At 38.1% G+C, this 21,657-nt stretch overlaps 1 protein-coding gene and 1 pseudogene across 1 annotated transcript; one reads left to right on the top strand and one right to left on the bottom strand.

Annotated features, from left to right (window-relative positions):
• Window positions 1–3,929: 3,929 nt before the first annotated feature.
• On the top strand, window positions 3,930–4,778 carry LOC107615881 (uncharacterized). Its single transcript, XM_016317900.1, has one exon. It carries the CDS (start codon window positions 3,930–3,932, stop codon window positions 4,776–4,778), a length of 849 nt encoding a protein of 282 aa, XP_016173386.1.
• A 5,193-nt stretch (window positions 4,779–9,971) lies between these two features.
• Window positions 9,972–11,113, bottom strand: LOC148546351 (uncharacterized; annotated as a pseudogene).
• Window positions 11,114–21,657: the final 10,544 nt, after the last annotated feature.

Here is a 21,657-nt window from a genome sequence, read left to right as displayed (position 1 = left end):
ATAGCCAATGGGAGAGGAGAGCTTCCAAACCCTCACCACAACCTTAATCCACCATAACTTCTTCATCCGAGCTCCGATCGCCGCATCGTCTGCGGCCACGCGTCCACCGCATCGACCTCTACGATTCTATCGGATCAATTTTATAGGTAAGCTTCAATCTTACCCCAGCCTCTCTATCCCTCAATTTTCAAAATTAAAGAGAACCCATGTTGAGATTTTGTTTAATTTGGTACTCTAGGTTCAATTTAGCTTGTGGAACTTGACGAATTTAGTTCATTTAGTTCGTGGGCATGGTGAGAGTCCTAAACCCTAGTTATTTCTTGATTGGATTATGTTGGATATTGAATTGTTGGGTATATGTATGTATATATATGTGTTAGGTGTATGAATGCATGATTTGGAGACATTGAAATCATTGGAAGCTTGATTTGAGAGCTTGGTGGAGTTAGAGTTGAATCTTAGTGATTGAAGTCTTGCCCTTTTTTCTTGTGGATTGCCTTGGTTAATACATTGAAATCGGCCAAGGTATGGTTTAGGTTTTTCATGTATAATATATAATATCGTGTGAAAACTTAGGCTAGAGAACCATAGGATAAGCTGGAATGATTATGTGTATTGGATGTTTAGTAACAATGATATGGTTTGAGTATGTATGGTGTTCCTTTGGTTTGGTTGGTATTGGAATGATGAATGATGATGTGATGATGTTTACAGAACTTGTGATTATGGCATTATATAAATATGGGTTGGTTTGTTGATGTTTGATGATAAACTTGTGAAGTTTAGGTTGAAGTGAGATGTTATTGAATTGAGAAATGGTAGGATTGCAGAGATTATTGTGATATTGTCAAAATTGTGTTATATTGATGATTATAGGTATGATGAGTTGGGTTGGAAAGAGTTTTAAAAAGAAAATGAGGTTTTGAGGTTTTTATGAAATTTGATTTTTGAAGAACGGAGGAAAAATTATTTAAAACGGAAAAGTTATGCACGTTAAAAGTTTGGGATTTAAAATGGCAAATCTGTAGATTTCAAACTTGGTAAAATTTTTGGAAAAACGTATGCTCATGCGTACGGTGACATGAGACTTTCGCGTACGCATAACCCTCATTCGCATATGGTAGCTATTGCCTCTTGCGCATGCGTGTGCGAACATGCCTATGTGTACGCGTAATGGGCTAAAATTTGCTCGCCCACACGTATGCGTGGCCGACGCGTGCGCGTGACTTGGGGTTTATGCGTACGCAAGATCTTCATGCGCGACCATGTGCTACTGTCTGGCACTAATGCGTACGCACGATCATGGGATGCGTATGCGTATTGGCCTAAACGCATACCCACGCGTACACGTGGCCTTGTTTTCTGCAAAACTAGATTTTGAGTTTTTAAATCAGATTTTAAACTTCTAAACCTCTATTTTCATCCTTTTAATCTCAGATCATAGTATGAGGTCTAGTATTAGGATGGAGATAGGAAATTGAGATAACTTGGGGCTGAAGTAAAGTAGAAAAAGTGGTGAAATAAATATGGAAATGAGTATAAATTGGATTATATATGATATTAAGGCATGTATGAGATGATGTTGCAAAGATTACAATAGTTATGAATATTTTTTTGACATTATATACTCAATTGATATGAGATACGAGTTTCCTAGGGTAAAGTACCGTGGCTTCTCCCCACGTGTTCCAGGTCAACACTCGATACTCTGTTAACCCTACGACGTAAGATGTGATCGGACACTCTAAATTCCCGGGAAGGTTGACCCCTATTGAGCAATTTTATATATATTTGAGAAAAAGCTATGCATATACTCTTGGGGATGCGCGTCGGGAGACAGTCCATGGTTTAGCAAATCAGATTTGTTGGGTTGGCTTGATAACCGATAGATGAGCCTCATCAGTCATAGGGAAGGCATGCATCTATGCATATTGCATGAATTAATTGTTGTGCATTAATTGGGTGTGCCTGAATGTACTTGCTATGCTAAATGTATAACTGTTAATTGCAGAACTTGTACTCTATTTGTGTTTGTCTTTATCTGCTTGACTGTCTGTGAAATAACATTGGTGATGGAGGAACGGAGGAAATGGATAGGTTAGTGTTAAAGTTAGGTTTAAGTTGAATTTGGAATTCCTTAGAATACCTACCCCTTTGTGGTTTCTGTTTAGTAACTTAAGTTTTAAAATCTGAGTGTCGGAGTTCTAGGATTGCCTCTGGTATTCCCAGGACCTTATATATTATATACGTGGCACCTTTACCATACTGAGAACCTCCGGTTCTCACCCCCATATTGTGTTGTTATTTTTAGATGCAGGTCGAGAGGCTCCTCACTAGGCGTCTGGACTTCTGAAGCAGAGTAGTCTCTAGGTATACTTTGATGTATAACTTTATATATATGTAGTTAGCTTTCTTTTCAAAAAATTTGTTTATTTTGTCCCTCCTAGAGGGTTGAGGAGAGTTAAGTTTTCAGTTATGTATTTTGGGTTTTTGGGATTTGTATATATATGTAAATATTCTCCGGCTAGCCTTAACTTCGCAGGGTGAGTTAGGAGCTTGTTATTCTGTACTTTTGACCCTCCATTCCCGCTTTCTACTTAGTTACACCTATGATCTCTAGGTTTCTTAGCACATAAGTAATCTCGTTTTCTGAGCGATGCACTTTTTATTTTGCGATTTTGTTTTATCTGTTTTCTAAGCCTCCTCGTATATTTTTCTTTTTTGGATACTATTATGTATATATTTTGTTTTAGAGGTTGTAATTCCACACCACCTCTATTTTACGGCTTAAGCGTAAAGATTTGTGTGGTAGGGAGTTACATTATGGTATCAGAGCAGTTCGTTCCTATAGAGCCTGAGGGACGGACTGACTATGCTTCTGTGCATTCTCTGTGTATGTGTTTATGTGCTATTAGGATATCTAACTGATATATGTGGCAGAAACGTTCATGAGCATGCATTTGGAACATAAAGTACTAGACCTACGATATTGAGACTGATCAACTTGATATCAGTTGTTTGTGTGTATAGGGACCAGATGTCGGCGAGGTAGTGGCAGAATAGGAAATGCTATTCCTGAAGCGACAGGTAATAATCATAACCCTGTAGACTTTATGACTGCCTTAGGAAACATGGCTGCGGCTATGCAGGCAACAGCCAAAGCTCTGGAAAACCAGATAAACAATGGGAACCATGGGAATAATAATGAAGATGGCCCTATTACGCTTGCCACATTCTTGAAGGTTCACCCTCCGACCTTCCGGGGAACCTCGAACCCCATTGAGGCTGATAAGTGGGTCCAAGAAATAGAATGGGCGCTACAGTATTGGTGGCAGGGAATACGACGAATCCTGCAGTCAGATGGTGTCATGATTTCCTGGGAACTTTTCCGAACAGAATACTACAAGAATTATTTTCCCAGTTTGGCTAGGAATGCCAAGGAACTTGAATTGATGCAATTAAAGCAAGGGCAGACGACGATTACTTAGTATACCAATAAGTTTGAGAAATTATGCCAATTCTCTCGCATCTGTCAAGGCGCTCTAGGGGATTTTGTGGAATAGAAGTGCATCAAGTATGAGGGAGGTCTTCGGAGTGAGATTCTGAACTTCATGACACCAATGGAGATCAGAGTGTTCTCTGAACTTGTAAACAAGAGTAGGGTGGCTGAAGAATGTGTGATGAAGGTGACAGCAGAGAAAGGAAGCATGAGAATGCCTTTTCAGAGGAATCAGGGGAGAAACTTTGCACCGAGGGGCAGGAGCTTCAAACATGGAGGCTTTGTCCCTCAAAACAATTAGGGGCGAGGCAACTTCAGGAGGCCAACTCACAATACTAATCAAGGAAGAAGATTTGGGAAACAGCCATAGCAGGACTTGAACTGTCAGAGGTGCAGGAAGCATCATCTAGGAGTTCCATGCAAATTGGGTATGGGAGTGTGCTATTTCTGCCGGCAACCCAGGCACTTAGCTTGGAGTAGCCCAGAAAAGAAGAAATATGAGACTGGTAGAGTGCAGCAGCCAGGGAGAGTATATACCACATCTGCAGCAGGCACTGAGGGGTCAGAGACACTGATTAGAGGTAATTGTGAGATAGCCGGTAAAATTTTAAGTGCATTGTTTGATTTTGGAGCAACACATTCATTCATTGCGTTTGAAAAGGATGATGAGTTAAGATTGAAAATAGGGATCTTGGGTTATGATTTAAAGGTGTATAATGCTACCCATGAAGCTATGGTGACTAGGTTAGGATGTCCACAAGTTCCATTTCGAGTAAAACAATGTGAATTCGTGCATGATCTGATTTGTCTGCCGATGACTGGTCTTGATCTCATCTTGGAACTAGATTGGTTGTCCAAGAACCATGTCTTGCTTGATTGTTCTGAGAAAACGGTATGCTTTATGCCGGAAGGGTCCGAAGCGTCTGTCATGGTGAATCACTATTATTTGAACTCGATTATGGTGAATTATTTTGGGGCTAAATATCAGGGCATTATGCTATTAACTATGGGTGTTTCGGGTGATGACCAAAGCTTGGAGCAGATTCCGATTGTTTGTGAGTTCCCAGAGGTGTTTCCGGATGATATTGACAAATTTTTACCTAACCGAGAGGTTGAATTCGCTATTGAGTTGGTGACTGGAGCTGGTCCAATCTCGTGTGCTCCTTATAGGATGTCACCTCTAGAAATGGCCAAGCTGAAGGCTCAGCTAGAAGATCTATTGGGTAAACACTATATTCGATCGAGTGTTTCTCATGGGGAGCGCCAGTACTGCTGGTAAAGAAGAAAGACAAAAATATGCGCTTGTGTGTTGATTATCGGCAGCTGAATAAGATTACTGTAAAGAATAAATATCCATTGCCAAGAATTGACGACCTAATGGACCAGTTACAAGGAGCCGGTGTATTTTCTAAGATTGATCTACGATCCGGATACCACCAGATAAGGATTAGGAATAAGGATATTCCCAAAACTGCCTTTAGGACGCGCTATGGTCATTGTGAGTAAACAGTGATGTCTTTTGGATTGACTAATGCTCCGGAGATATTCATGGTTTACATGAATAGAATTTTCCATCCGTATCTGGATAAGTTTGTTGTCGTATTCATCGATGACATTCTTATTTACTCTAAGACAGAAGATGATCATGCAGAAGATGATCATGGTTTACATGTGCTGCAAATCTTGAAAGGTAGGAAGTTGTATGCTAAGCTATCTAAGTGTGAGTTCTGGAAGACTGAAGTGAAGTTTCTTGGCCACGTGGTGAGCAAGCAGGGGATAGCAGTAGATCCTGTTAAGGTTGAAGTAGTGATGAATTGGGAGCGACCAACTTCAGTGACGGAGATCAGGAGTTTCCTAAGTTTGGCGGACTATTATCGGAGATTCATTAAAGGGGTTTTCACAGATCGCCTAACCTTTAACCAAGCTGACTAGGAAGGATGTACCTTTTGTTTGGACTCCTGAGTGCGAGGAGAGTTTTCTAGCATTGAAGCAGAGATTGACTACCGCACCCGTGTTGGTGTTGCCTGAGCCGAGTGAACCGTTCGAAGTGTACTGTGATGAATCACTGAAGGGTTTAGGATGCGTGCTGATGCAGCACCGTAAGGTCGTGGCATATGCCTCGCGGTAGTTAAGGTCGCATGAGATGAACTATCTGACTCACAACTTAGAACTTGCTGCTGTAGTGTTTGCTCTGAAGATCTGGAGACACTATCTCTATGGCGTTAAGTTTTAAGTTTTCTCAGATCACAAGAGCTTAAAGTACCTCTTTAAGTAGAAAGAGTTAAATATGCATTAGAGAAGGTGGATAGAGCTTCTGAAAGACTATGACTTCGAGTTCAACTACCATCCTGGAAGGCAAATGTTGTGGCAGATGCCTTGAGTCGAAAATCTCTATGTGCTACTTGGATGATGCTGCAAGAGGAAGAGTTACTAAAAGCATTCCAAGGTTTGAAACTAGGAGTTAGAGAAGAGTTTGGGACTTTTTGCTTAAGTCAGCTACAGATTTCAAGTGATTTCAAAGCTGAACTCCTAAAGGCTCATCAGAATGACGAAGAATTGTATAAGATTTTGCCGGTGATTGAGCAAGGCGTACGCGTGACCCTATTTTCTGCAAAACTAGATTTTGAGTTTTTAAACTGGATTTTAAACTTCTAAACCTCTATTTTCATCCTTTTAGTCTCAGATCATACTATGAGGTCTAGTATTAGGATGGAGATAGGAAATTGAGATAACTTGGGGGTGAAGTAAAGTAGAAAAATTGGTGAAATAAATATGGAAATGAGTATAAATTGGAGTATATATGATATTAACGCATGTATGATATGATTTTGCGAAGATTACAATGGTTATGAATATTGTTTTGGCATTATATACTCAATTTATTTGAGATACGAGTTTTCCTGGGTAAAGTACTGTGACTTGCCCCCACGTGTTCCAGGTCGACACTCGATACTCTGTTGACCCTACAACGTAAGATGTGACCGGGCACTCTAAATTCCCAGGAAGGTTGACTCCCATTGAGCAATTTCATATATATTTGAGAAAAAGCTATATATAGACTCTTGGGGATGCGCGTCAGGGGCAGTCCATGGTTTAGAAAACCGGACTTGTCGGGTTGGCTTGATAACCGACAGATGAGCCTCATCAGCCATAGGGAAGGCATGCATCGTATGCATATTGCTTGAATTACTTGTTGTGCATTAACTGGGTGTGCCTGAATGTACTTGCTATGCTAAATGTATAACTATTAACTGCAGAACTTGTATTCTATTTGTGTTTGTCTTTATCTGCTTGACTGTCTGTGAAATAACATTGGTGATGGAGGAACGGAGGAAAGGTGGACAAGTTAGTATTAAAGTTAGGTTTAAGATGAATTTGGAATTCCTTAGAATACTTACCCCTTTGTGGTTTCTATTTAGTAACTTAAGTTTTAAAATCTAAGTGTCGGCGTTCTAGGATTGCCTCTGGCATTCCCAGGACCTTATATATTATATACGTGGCACCTTTACCGTGCTGAGAACCTCTGGTTCTCACCCCATACTGTGTTGTTGTTTTCAGATGCAGGTCGAGAGGTTCCTCGCTAGGCGTCTGGACTTTTGAAGCAGAGTAGTCTCTGTGTTTATTTTGATGTACAGCTTTATGTATATGTACTTAGCTTTCTCTCAAAGAAACTTGTTTATTTTGTCCCTCCTAGAGGGTTAAGGAGAGTTAAGTTTTTAGTTATGTATTTTGGGTTTTCGGGATATGTATATATATGTAAATATTCTCCTGCCAACCTTAGCTTCGCAGGTTGAGTTAGGAGCTTGTTATTCTGTACTTTTGACTCTCCATTCCCGCTTTCTACTTAGTTACACCTATGATCTCTAGGTTTCTTAGCTCGCAAGTAATCTCGTTTTCTGAGCGATGCGCTTTTTATTTTGTAATTTTGTTTTATCTGTTTTCCAGGGCTCCTCATATATTACTCTTTTTCAGATACTATTATGTATATATTTTGTTTTAGAGGTCATAATACAACACCACCTCTGTTTTATGGCTTAAGCGTAAAGCTTTGTGTGGTAGGGTGTTACAATGAAGGCAAGCAGGATCCCTGATAGCAATCCCAAATCAGGCGTGCCACGTTAGATGCAGGGCATGCCACGCCTTTGCTCAGCCCAAGAGGGCGTGCCACACAGTGAAGATGGTGTGTGTACGCACGCTTTTAAAAATGCACACAGTGTGTGCGTGCACACACAAACCAGAAACCAAAAATTCTGCAACATCACAGAATTCAGATTTCGGACACCAAATTTCGACGATCATATCTTTCTCTACAAATTTTAGATTTCTATAAAATTGATACCGTTTTAAAGCTCTTTGAATTGTCTTTATTTTGATACAAAAATCCTTAAATTTCAAAAACCGTAGCTCAAGATATGATCTCTAAACCTCAGTTTTACCAAATTTTCAATCCAACATCACTTATTCCACATTCAAAGTAGTCCTAATGTGCTTAATTAATTCATATTCATACACCTTTTCATCTTTCCAACTCCTAGCATCACATAGATCTTTCATTCCATACCCACATTCTACTTATAAAAATGTAAACCTCAACAATATACATCACAAAAACATCATTCCACCATCATATGTCCACATCACCAAGCTTTTTCATTTATAAATATCCACAAGCATACAAACCCAATATCACTACCCAACATTATCATCATTCAACTTCCATCTCTATAATCAAAAACAATATCACACTCATCAAAATTATCATGCATTATCACACAATACACACTTCAACTTACCTTCCTTACCTCTTCTAGCCTCCGACCCAAAATTCACAGCCTCTGGTCCAAAATTCACCAATCAATATATATATACATACATGTATAACTCATAATTCAAACAATTCCTTATCAAATACAAAATCCAACAATGCACTAATTATGCACTATTACACTAATCTCATCCAAACCTTCAATTACCACAATATACCATCTATGCACATCAAATTCATCCAAATACATAATTCAAACCTAATCCTAAGGAAATTTAACCTTGGAATCCTCATCACATCTTATGGTACTTAAATGAAACTTAAACCATACCTCTTGTAGTCACAATAATTTGATCCTTCCTTGTAAATTTCCACCAAGCACTAGCTTTAAACTCCACCAAGAGTTTCGCAAGCCAAATTCAAGTTCCCAAGAGCACCAAAATCTCACCCAACAACTCTAACACAACTAATATCATACATACATCAACTTAGGGCTCACTAAATGTCATAAATTACAAGGGTTAGAAGGCTCATGACCTTAACCCACGAAATTGGTTGATGGAATTCACCAATGGCTCATACTAGAGCACCCCTAAACAATCAAAGTCACAAGATTTTCTCAAAACCCAAACCAAATTTGAAATACCAAAGAAAAAATGAAACTGGGAATATTTCATTGAGAAACTCACCACATAACCTAGATAGACTTGAAGAGCTCGTCGAGGACGATGCGTGGCTGCAAAAGGCTCATCGATCGGAGCACTGGAGAGAAAGTTATGGTAGTTTGAAGATCAAGAGGGGTTAGGGTTTTCTCTCTTCCTTTCTTAGCTGTGGTGTTGTGTTTATGAGGGTGAAGTGGCTAAATCGGGGTTAATTTAAGCTGTGGTGAACCCGTTAGTGTTTTTGGCCCGTTTGACCTAATTTTGGGCCAAACCTTTAGAATTAGTGCTCGGTTTTGAATTCTAATTATTTTTCTAAGGTTTTCTACTGTTTTAATTATTCTCGCACAGTATCGGACAGACTTAAACCGATTCGGCCGGTTATTTTGCCATTTCACGGTCTGACGCGGTTTTTAGCCAAAATTACATTTTCTAAATCTGAAAAATCCTCTGAGTTCAAATATCATATTTAAATCTTCAAATTCCTGTTGCTAAATTTTCTAACCATATTTGCTCATATTTAATTTATATTTAATTAAACACGGTTTGACCGGATTTTACGTCCTTCCCACCTAACAAAAATTTTTGTCCTAAAAAATGTTCGATATCAAATCTTCATATAAGTTCTCTCAATAACTAATCAGATGTTATGTTCATCACACCCATCATAAAACCTTCCCTTAAACCGAAACTCACCACCCTTCACCGTTTCCTTCAAATTAACCGCACTACAACCTCAATGTTTCAATTTACTGTCTTCCAAATCCATCATCCAAGGTCCAATAATTTATCCATAAAAATTTAAGCACGAATCCAATTACACCTCTAGTCATTTATACAGCTATTTTAGAATCAATCTAACCTCATAGCCACAATTAAACTTAACTACTTGTGAATCACTATTGGCATTAGCTCACTAAACCTATCACTTATTTCCTCAAGTACTAAACCACAACTTAGCATAACCGACATTCACTAGATTTCTATCTATGATAGCCAAAATCAATTACCAACTTAAGCGTACTTTTAGCACGTTGTTGCCAATCATTCACTTACCTCTTCCCATCCCGTCGGATCTAACGGCATCCTCCGTCGTCATAGTAAACACACGACCTGGTTGTTGGGCCTTGGCAGCATTCAGGTTGACCTTCTTAGGACAGTTCCAAGACATGTGTCCAACTCCTCCGCAACTATAATAAAGTCCCAATCCAGCTCGACATGGAGTTCCTGGATGATAGCTTCTACACTGCCTACAAGTCATTTCATTATGAGGTTGCTTCCCATACTTCCTTCCTTGATGGATATTATTGTTGTTTCTTCGGAAATTGTCTTAGCCTTGCTGGGGCTGCTGGTTATGACCTCCTCTCTTAAAATCCTGACCCATTGGGGCAAGATACCTCGCACCCTCTCGACCATGGTTCCCACCATGTTTGGTGTTAGCAGTTGCATTCCTCCTTAAGCTATCTTCCACCACACGGCTCTTGTTGACTAATTCTGCAAAGCTCTTGACTTCAAGAGGTGCCACAGCTCTCATAATGTCATCCTTCAGGCTATCTTGGTACTTCATGCATTTTCATTCCTCATACCTTGCAGGGGCACCTTGATAAACCCTTGAAAATTGGCACAACTCCTCAAATTTGCTTGTGTAAGCCGCCACAGTCATAGATCCTTGCTTCAGTTGTAGTAATTCCAATTCTTTAGCCTGTCTCGCGGAGTTCAGGAAGTACTTCTTGTAAAACTCCTCCCTGAATCTCTCCCAGGTGATAGCCTCATCTTCATTCCCTTGTTGAAGCAAATGGTGAGCTCCTTGCCACCAATGTTGTGCTTCCCCACGCAGTTGGTAAGCAGTGAATTCGACTAGCTGATCCTCTGGTACATGTTGTACTTGCATTGCCCTCTCTACAGCCTGGAACTAATTATCGGCCTTCGTCGGATCAGTCGATCCTCTAAATGTGGGAGGATTGACCTTTAGAAAGGTTTCCAATGTCATCGGACCTGCAACTGAACTTCCTCCAGCTCTATTACTATTTCGTTCATCCTTCCCGTCGCTTGGTTGACAGCCGCCACATTAGCTTGCATAGTGTTGATAAGTTGGGTCATTACAGCTAGAAAGCCAGCTTGATTGCCAGTAGGAGTGGGTTCCTCATTTCCTCTCCATCCGCGACCTCGTCCATGAGTTTCCATTTCGGGTCATATCCACACAAAACAAGCGATATCAAGGTGATTAGTCTCAATATCTCAAGTTAAGTACTTCAATCCCCCCAAAAGTATACTCATAGACTTCATGCTAAACATATCAATCAGATATCCTAAGTAGCACATGCACAATTCAGAGTATGCATTGAAGCATAAGCAATCCACCCCTCAGGCTCACGAGGACGAACTGCTCTGATACCATAAATATAACATCCTAATATTCAAATCCTTATGCTCGAGTTATAAGTCAATGATAATAAGGTGGTACGACTCTCAGGTAGATTTTTAATACATAATTATAAGTATAATTGAAGGGAGTATTAATCGAGAAGCCTAAAAAGAGTAAAAATAAAATCACAAGGTCATAACACCCACGTATTGTCAAACGGAACATAAAGCGTAAATTGAAGACGATATAGAGTTAAATCCATGAAGAAGAATATGATAAAGTCGGAATATAGATATATAGCATAAGTAATTAGTCACTAGTCGCGACTGAGAAACCCCAGTTGGAGGGTTTATCTTGTGTTGAATTTAGAGGATTTTATCGCCTTCTCCCACATTTATTCAATGAAATAGCATGGTTTTGTAAATTCTCCTTTAATTGTGCTTAAGAGTGAAAACATGCCTTTTAGGTCTTAAGATAGCTAAAATTAATTCACCTTGATTTCATTAGATGCCTTGATATATTTGTTAAGTGATTTTAGATTTAGGAGGCAAAGATTGGATCAAGGGAATGAAGGAAAAGCATGTAAAAATGGAGAACTCATGAAGAAATGAAGGAATCGCAAAAGCTGTCAAGCCGACCTCTTCGCACTTAATTGACCATAACTTGGGCTACAGAGGTCCAAATGATGCGGTTCCAGTTGCGTTGGAAAGCTAACATCCGGGGCTTCGAAATGATATAAAAGTTTCCATAGTTGCATCACGTTTAGGGTCACGCACGCGCACTGTACGCGTACACGCTGATTTGCACGTGATTCATTAAATGCAAATTCGTGGCCAGCGAATTCTAAGGCATTTTGGGCCCAATCCAACTCATTTCTGATGCTATTTGACCCAAGGATTGAAGAGGGATGAGGCATCTAGTTAGTTAGTGAGTTTTATTTTAGTTTTATGATGCTTTAGTTAGTTTCTATAGAGAGAGGCTCTCTTTTCTCTCTAGAATTAGGAGTAGGTTTTAGATCTAGATTAGAATTTCTTAGTTCTATGTTAATTTCATACTTTGATTTACTTTTCTTTTTGTAATTCTTCTTCTTCTACATCCCTTCTCTATAGTTTAGCATTTAATTCTTGTAATTCTCTACTTTTATATTGATGCACTTTTGTTCTTTCCATTTTTCTTTAATGCATTTTTATGATTCATGTTCCTTTATTGTTCATTTGATTTGTTGTTGTTTAATTCCTTGCAATTGAGTAGAGTAGATTTACTTTCCTTGCAATTTTACTATGCTTTCCTTTTGTGCCTTTCAAGTGTTTGATGAAATGCTTGGTTGGATTTTAGAGTAGATTTTAGTTCTCTTGGCTTGGGAAGGTAACTTAGGAACTCTTGAGTTACTAATGTCCAAGTGATTGACGATTGGGAGCCATTAACGCTAGATCTCACTAATTGATTTGGTGGAAAACTAGGACTTATGGACTTGGATTGACATAGCTCATTTGACTTTCCTTTATTAGTTGGAGGATGACTTAATGGGGTTGATCCTTGCCAATTCTCATGTTGTGGTTAGTGATTAGGATAGAGATCCTTGACCACTGATAAACCCATATTTTATGATGTATTTTGTGCTTAAATTGAATGATTTATTCAATCCTTCACCCACTTATTCATGTAAATTGCATGGTTTTACTATTCCTTCCTTATTTTATGATATATGTGAAAAACATGTTTCCTATACTTTAAAAATATTAATTTTAATTATCCTTTATTACCATTCGATGTCGTGATTTGTGTGTTAAGTATTTTCAGATCTCATAAGGCAGGAATGGCTTGAAGGACAAAAAGAAAACCTACAAAAATGGAAGAAAACACAAAAATGGAGTTTTGAAGAAAAGGCAGCGACGCGAACGCATGGACGACGCAAACGCGTGCCTAGTACGAAATGGCATCGACACAAACGCGTGGAAGACACGGACGCGTGCCTTGAGCAGAACGCAAATGATGCGTACGCGTGAATGACGCGTACGCGTGACCCACGCGAACGCGTGACAGACGCCACGTATAAGAATCTGCAGAAAACGCCCCCAGCGATTTCTGGACCCTTTTTCGGCCCAAATCCAAGTCAGAAACACAGAATATAAGCCAGGGAATGGAGGAATAAAAAAAAAGAGACAATATACAACTCTCATTTTTTTAGGATTAGATGTAGTTTTAGAGAGAGAGGCTCTCTCCTCTTTCTTAGGATTAGGATTTAGGATTTCTATTATGTTTAAGCTATGATCTCTTCAATCACAGGTTCAATATTCCTTTAATTTATTTTCTACTTTTATTTATTCTATTACTTTAATTGTCATTTATCTTTTCATTATTGATTTACAAACTTTCCATGTTAGGATTTGAATTTATGTTTAAATGCAATTTGAGGTATTTCAGATTAATGATTGTTTTAATTATGATGGTTTCAATTCAATTCAGATTTATTTTCCCCTTTTGGCTTTGGTTAAATAATTAGCAACACTTGAGTTATCAAACTCAGCTGTTGATTGAAATTAGAATTCTTTGCTGATTAATTTGTACTCCAATAACTCTAGTCCTTCCATAGGAGTTGACTAGGACCTGAGGATCAAATTAATTTGTCCACTTGACTCTCCTTTGTTTAGCAAGGGTTAATTAAAGTGGGAGCAGAATCTAATTCTCATCACACCTGATAAGGATAACTAGGATAGGACTTCAATTTCTCATACCTTGCCAAGAGATTTTTATAATTATTAATTTAATTTTCTTTTCATTTAAATTACTTGTTCCTTATCACAAAAACCCAAAAACATACAATTTTCCATAACCAATAATAAATCATACTGCCCTGTAATTCCTTGAGAGACGACCCGAGGTTTAAATACTGCGGTTATAAATTTTATTGGGTTTTGTTACTTGTGACAACCAAAGTTTTTGTAAGAAAGGAATTCTTGTCGGTCTAGAAGCTATACTTACAACGGGAATTTATTTGCGAAAATTTTAGATCGTGCGAGAGTTTCGTTCTTCAACCACCAAACGTTGCCAAGACCTTTTTTAGTTACTAGTTTATTTTCATTGCCATTACATTTCATGTCTAATATCTCAAAAACCCCAAAACATACCTCAAAACCAATAACAAGACACTTTATCACAATTCCTAGGGAGAATGACCCAAGGTTTAAATACTTCGGTTTATAGATTTTAGGGGTTTGTACTTGTGACAAAAAAAATTTGTATGAAAGGATTATTGTTGGTTTAGAAACTATATTGCAACGAGACTTCATTTGTGAATTCTAGACCACACAAAAATCCATTCATCAGCGACCCACGAAGTTTAGGTCGGCTAGGGTACAGAATAAAAACAGTTTGACAACATCAGGTCCTATCTCTCCCAAAATATACATAAAGGCCTCTATAGGCAAGTTTTCAAAAGGATAAAATACATAACAGAAGTTTTTTCTAAACAAAAGTGGAGAGAATCTAAGCAATATAAAACAAAAATATAATAATCTTCGCCATCTCTCAAAAATATAATAATTTTCTAAACAAAAGTTTTTTCTGATGCATAGCTCACTGCTGAGCACCTGGACCTTCATCTAAAAAATAAGAGATATATACAAAATGAGAACCTCCGACCCACGGGTTCTCAGTATAGTAAAAGTGCAAAATAAATACAATGCATTATAATAAAAACTCACTAAACATCCTAAACTTCCCTCATTCATTTAATCATCTTAGGTTCCCTCTAATCCATGAATTAGATAACTACTCTAAGGGATACTAAGACTAGACAAATCATCACCTTCTTTCCCCTATTTCCGAACCTCTTAACACTCAATTCAGAACAAAACTAAAACTAGCAATTCGAACTCAATACTTCAATACCAATTGCCTTATTCTCTTCCTAGAGCAAGTGAAATCACTTCACTGTGTCTACCCAGGGAGCTCAAATTGTCTCATTTAATGACCAACATCATTATTCAATTATATCATCAACTCATCTCATCAGGAACAGCCCTCAGCGTCAACTGACACCAGCATGAGAGACCTCTCAGTTGTACAAACACAAGCAATACAGACAAGTAATACACAATTAAGGTACAATTAGAGCAAGTAGCATTTACTCAAGTAACATATCATATATGAACAGTTTAGTAATCCAAAACAAAAAGGAAAACCCAAACAAGTCAAAACAAATACAAATGATGTATGCCTACCCTATGGCCGATAATATCATCTGTCGGTTACAAAGCCAAGCCGACATGTCCTGGTAGCTAACCATTGGACAGTCCCTGTGAGCGCGCATCCCCAAGCTCAAAGATCAAAATAAAATATCCATGGAGGAGAGCTCATTCGGAAAGGTATAAGTGTCCGGATACATTTTACGACACAGGGTCAACAGAATCTCGGATCTCAACCTGGAGCAAGTGGAGCCGACCCACTGCATCTACCCAAGGAAATCTGAAACTCAGATAATTTTACAAATCTCAAATTATCCTCAACTGGGAGCAAGTGGAGGCTAACCACTGCATCTACCCCAGGAGTTCAGATCAAACCCGGAGCAAGTAGAATCATTCCACTGCATCTACCCAGGCAGGTATATCACAATCAGATCATATTCAATTTCAATATCACACTCTTAAATCACACTCATCATTAATCTTGTCTCAATTTCATACTCAACCTCAATTTAACTCATTCATCATTCTCATGAATCATCATTAATTCTCCTCTGATTTCATCCACAGAAATTACCAAGCTTAAATCGCCATCTTCTAAACTCAACCAAAATTACCCTTTTTATTCCTTTGCTATTCTCTCCCTTGATTCAATATCCTAAAACTAGTAAAAAGGTGTTAAGTAAGTGTTACGAAAGTTTGCAAGCTCATCAGGAAGGTCAAACAGTTAAAAACAAGTTTTTATTGAAAAATAGGTCAGTGTACGTACGCATAGGGCTGTGCGTATGCAAGCCCAGGAGAATTTTCAGAAAGTGTGCGTGCACACAAGGCTGTGCGTACGCACAGAAAGTAAAATTTTTATTGTTGAGTGTATGCACAGAACGTGCGAACGTCCCCAACAGAACGCACTTCCCAGCGTGTGCGGGCACACAGGGCTGTGTGGGCACACAACTTGTAAAACTTCGTTGGTTGTGTGTGCGCATAAGACGTGCTAGCGCTCCCAACATCAGCCATATCCCCGTGTGTGCATGCACACTGCGCACAAGGGTGTGCGTACGCACGCTTTCAAAAATGCCCACAACGTGTGTGTGCGCACAAGGCTGTGCGTGCATACACAAACCAGAAACTAAAAATTCTACAACATCACAGAATTCAGATTTTGGACACCAACTTCGACGATCATATCTTTCTCTACAAAATTCAGATTTCTACAAAATTAATACCGTTTTAAAGTTCTTTGAATTGTCTTTATTTTGATACAAAAATCATTAAATTCCAAAGGCCGTAGCTCAAGATATGATCCGTCAAAGTTCACTAAAAATCTATTTTTACCAAAAATCTCTAAACCCCAGTTTTACTAAATTTTCAATCCAACATCACTTATTCTACATTCAAAGCAGTCCTAATGTGCTTAATTCATATTCATATACCTTTTCATCATTCCAATGCCTAGCATCACATAAATCATCCATTCCATACCCACATTCTACTTATAAAAATGTGAACCTCAACAATACACATCACAAAAACATCATTCTACCATCCTATGTCCACATCACCAAACCTCTTCATTTATTAACATCCACAAGCATACAAACCCAATATCACTACCCAACATTATCATCATTCAACTTTGATCTCAATAATCAACAACAATATCACACTCATCAAAATCATCATGCATTATCACGCAATACACACATCAACTCACCTTCCTTACCTCTTCCGGCCTTCGGCCCAAAAATTCACCAATAAATATATATATATATATACATACATGTATAACTCACAATTCACATAATTCCTTATCAAATACAAAATCTAACAATGTACCAATTATGTACTATAACACTAATCTCATCTAAACCTTCAATTACCACAATATACCATCTATGCACATCAAATTCATCCAAATACATAATTCAAACCTACTCCTAAGGGCATTTAACCTAGGAATCCTCATCATATCTCACGGTACTTAAATGAAGCTTAAACCGTACCTCTTGTAGTCACAATAATTTGATCCTTCCTTGTAAATTTCCACCAAGCACTAGCTTTAAACTCCACCAAGAGTTCCGCAAGGAAAATTCAAGTTCCCAAGAGCACCAAAATCTCACCCAACAACTTTAACACAACCAATATCATACATATATCAACTCAGGACTCACTAAATGTCATAAATTACAAGGGTTAGAGGGTTCATTACCTTAACCCACAAATTTGGTTGATGGAATTCACCAATGGCTCATACTAGAGCACCCCTAAACAACCAAAGTCACATGATTTTCTCAAAACCCAAACTAAGTTTGAAATACCAAAGAAAAATGAAACTGGGCAGAGTTCGTTGAGAAACTCATCACATAACCTAGATATACTTGAAGAGCTCATCGAGGGCGATGCGTGGCTGCAAATGACTCGTCGATCGGAGCACCAGAGACAAAGTTACGGTAGTTTAAAGATCAAGAGGGGTTAGGGTTTTCTCTCTTCCTTTCTCAGCTGTGGTGTTGTGTTTATGAGGGTGAAGTGGCTGAATGGGGGTTCATTTAAGCTTATATATAGGTTGGGCTTGGGTCCAACTTGGTCCCGGTCCAACCCGTTAGTGTTTTTGGCCAGTTTGGCCCAATTTTGGGCTAAACATTTAGAATTAGTGCCTGACTTTGTATTCTAATTATTTTTCTAAAGTTTTCTACTATTTTTAATTATTCCCGCACAGTACTGGACAGACTTAAACTGGTTCGGCCGGTTATTTTGCTGTTTCGCGGTCTGACGCGGTTTTTCGTAGAAATTACATTTTCTAACTCAGAAAAATCCTCTGAGTTCAAATATAATATTTAAATCTTTAAATTCCTATTGCTAAATTTTCTAACCATGTTTGCTCATATTTAATTTATATTTAATTTAACACAGTTTGACCGGATTTTACACATCATACTTTGGATTAAATCGCTAAATTAGATCTTGTTGATTTTTGTTTTCATTCTAGTTTCATTCACTCTTTATTATTAGGGTTTTCATTACTGTTTAGTCTCCTTTTCACTATTAGGATTTTATTTTGTTTCATTTTTTATTTTGCACGTTACTTTGAATTAAGTTTGGTGTTGTTCTTTTGTTTTGTTAATTTTATCTTTTATTGCTTTAAGCTTCGTTTATCCTACTGGTGCCTTTGATCTTCTTGTTTCTTTATGTATGCAACGAATTGACACTCCTGAACCTTTTCAATACTACCCTAAAATAGAATTGATTCTATTCCAATTAAGAAAGCAAGCAAGAGCCAGAAAAGAAGAGGAAAAGAAGATGGCTAAAGGATAAAACAATGCAAGGAGAACTCTTGGAGATTTCACCACTCCTACCACTAACAGTTGTGGTAATAGTGTAATGAGGCCTGACAAGTTTGAGTTGAAACCTTCTTTTATTCAATTGACATAGCAAGACTAATTTAGTAAAAATCCGCAAGAGGACTTGAATGTGCACATATCCAGTTTTCTGCAAATATGTGACACGATCAAGAGAAATGGAGTTTCTCCCGAAGCTATAAGATTGATATTATTCCTATTTTCTTTAAGGGATAGAGCCAAATGATGGCTCCAATCTCAACCATTGAGAATTATAACAAATTGGGATGACATGGTGAATAAGTTCCTGACCAAGTACTTTCCCCTTCAAAAGTTAGCAAAGTTGAGGAATGACATTCACACGTTTACTCAAAAAGAGAGAGAGTCACTTTATGAGGCATAGAGAGATATAAGGAGATGCTTAGGAAATGCCCTCGTCATATTTTCCCTGAATGGTTGCAACTTCAAACATTTTATGATGGAGTGTCTCAAGCTTTTAGAACTTTAATTGATTCTTTAGTTGGAGGGTCATTGCACCGGAAGACACCCGAGGAAGCTCTGGATTTGATAGAGACAGTGGCTAATAACCATTACATGTATGCTTGTGAGAGAACAGTAAAGAAAGGAGTCATGGAGCTAGACACGATAGATGCTCTCTTGGCACAAAACAAAGCCATGTCTCAACAAATCAATTCACTCACTAAACAAGTGGGTAACATGCAAGTCTCAGCCATGAGGATACAAGTCACAACATGCAACTTGTGTGGAGGAGCTCATCAAGATGAAGATTGTGAATTATTCAAGGATGATCAACCCTCTCAGGAACAAGTGAATTATATGGGTAACTTTTCAAGAAATCCACAAAATAATCCATTCTCAAAGACATATAATCCAGGTTGGAGGAACCATCCAAATTTTGGGTGAAAAAATCAAGGATAGAGAAATTTCAATACTCCATATCAATAAGGGTCATCTTCAACACAAATTGTTAAGAGCACCTTGGATAATTTTTCCAAAGAATTTATGCAACAAACCAAGGAGTTCATAATGGAGACAAGATCCAATTTCAAGAATCAAGAGGCCTTTATAAGGAATTTGGAGATGCAACTTTGTTAAATTGCCAAGCAATTGACAGAGAAGCGCCCAAATTCTTTTTCAAGTGATACAATTTCGAATCCTAAAGAGGAGTGCAAGGTTATCAATCTGAGAAGTGGAAAAGTGGTTGGCAAAGAGTCAACAAAAAGAAAGGGAAAAGAAGAACCATCAGAGGAGGAAAAGAATCAAGAAGAAGAGATCCACACGCCACCACCTCAAGCTCCAAGGAAAGTCACAAGGGAGAAAACGTATGCACCTATAATTCTCTTCCCACAAAGATTACACAAGGAGACTCAACAACAACAATACTCCAACTTTTTAGAAATCTTCAAGAAGTTGCAAATTAATATTTCATTTGTTGAGGCCTTAGAGCAAATGCCTCTATATGCCAAATTTATGAAGGAGTTTCTAACCAAGAAGAGGACCTTCAAGGAAGATAAAACCGTGATCCTCACCAAGGAATGCAATGCCATTATTCAAAGGAAGTTGCCTCAGAAATTGAAGGACCCAGGAAGTTTTCAAATCCCATATATTATTTGGGACATCAATATTGGGAAGGCACTATGTGACCTAGGAGTAAGCATCAACTTAATGTCACTGTCCATGATGAAGAAGATGCAAATAGAGGAAGTTAAACCTACAAGAATTTTTTTTTCAACTAGCTAATAGATCAATCAAGCCTCCTTACGGAGTGGTGGAGAACTTGTTAGTTAAAGTAGGAGATTTTATATTCCTTGTAGATTTTGTGGTTCTTGATATGGAGAAAAGTGATAATGCTTTTATCATTTTAAGAAGGCCTTTTCTAGCCAATAGACGTTCACTCATAGATATTCAAAGGGGAGAATTAACATTAAGAGTCCATGATGAGCAATTGAGTTTTAACTTCAAGACCATGCAATATCCCAGTGAGATAGAGAATTGCATGCAAATTTATCTAATTGATGTCTTAGTAGAAGAGATCATTGGAGAAGGGCTACTCTCTGACACTCTTGAAGACCATCAACCTTTAGTGCTAGAAGCTAATGAAGAAATGGTAGAGGAGAAGGCTAATATGGGAAAATTGTGAAAAAATGTTGCATGCTTCTCCCAAAAAGATGGTGAAAGATTCCATGAATCTTGGAAGAGATACAAGTAGCTCCTGGAAAGAAATCCATAACACAATGTACCCAAGGAGATCCTAATCTTAGACTTTTATTGTAAAACTCGGTCAAATCGTAATTAAATAAATAATAAATTAAATATGGAAAACAACTTTAGAAAATTTTAGAATCATAATTTGAAAATTTAAATATGATATTTGGACTCAGTAAATTTTTCTGAGTCCGAAAACATAGTTTTCTGCGTGAAAATGCATAATGAAAATTTGACCGATAGTACCGGCTGAGCTCTATCCGGTATTGCAGTTGAGAAAAATAATTTATGAGTGAGAGAGATTATAAAGTTAGAAATTATGATTTAGAAAGTAAAAATTTTTAAAGCGCGATTTAAAATGCTAATCTTAAAGGTTTTGGCCCAAAATTGGGCCAACGGGCTAAACCAAGTGAACGGGACCCAAGTGGGCCTAAGATCCATGACGTTGGGATTTTTGCCAGTAAAGAAGTTCATAAAAATAGTCGCGTTGTTGATATAGTCTCTAAACCGACAGAAATTCCTTCGTACAAACGTTTTGGTTGTCACAAGTAACAAACCCCTTTAAAATTGATAACCGAGTATTTAAACCTCGGGTCGTCTTCTCAAGGAATTGCAGGGAGGTATGTT

Source organism: Arachis ipaensis, chromosome B9, assembly GCF_059453495.1.
Source record: "Arachis ipaensis isolate K30076 ecotype BB chromosome B9, ASM5945349v1, whole genome shotgun sequence".
NCBI lineage: Eukaryota > Viridiplantae > Streptophyta > Magnoliopsida > Fabales > Fabaceae > Arachis > Arachis ipaensis.
This window is presented reverse-complemented; position numbering and strand designations above follow the sequence as displayed.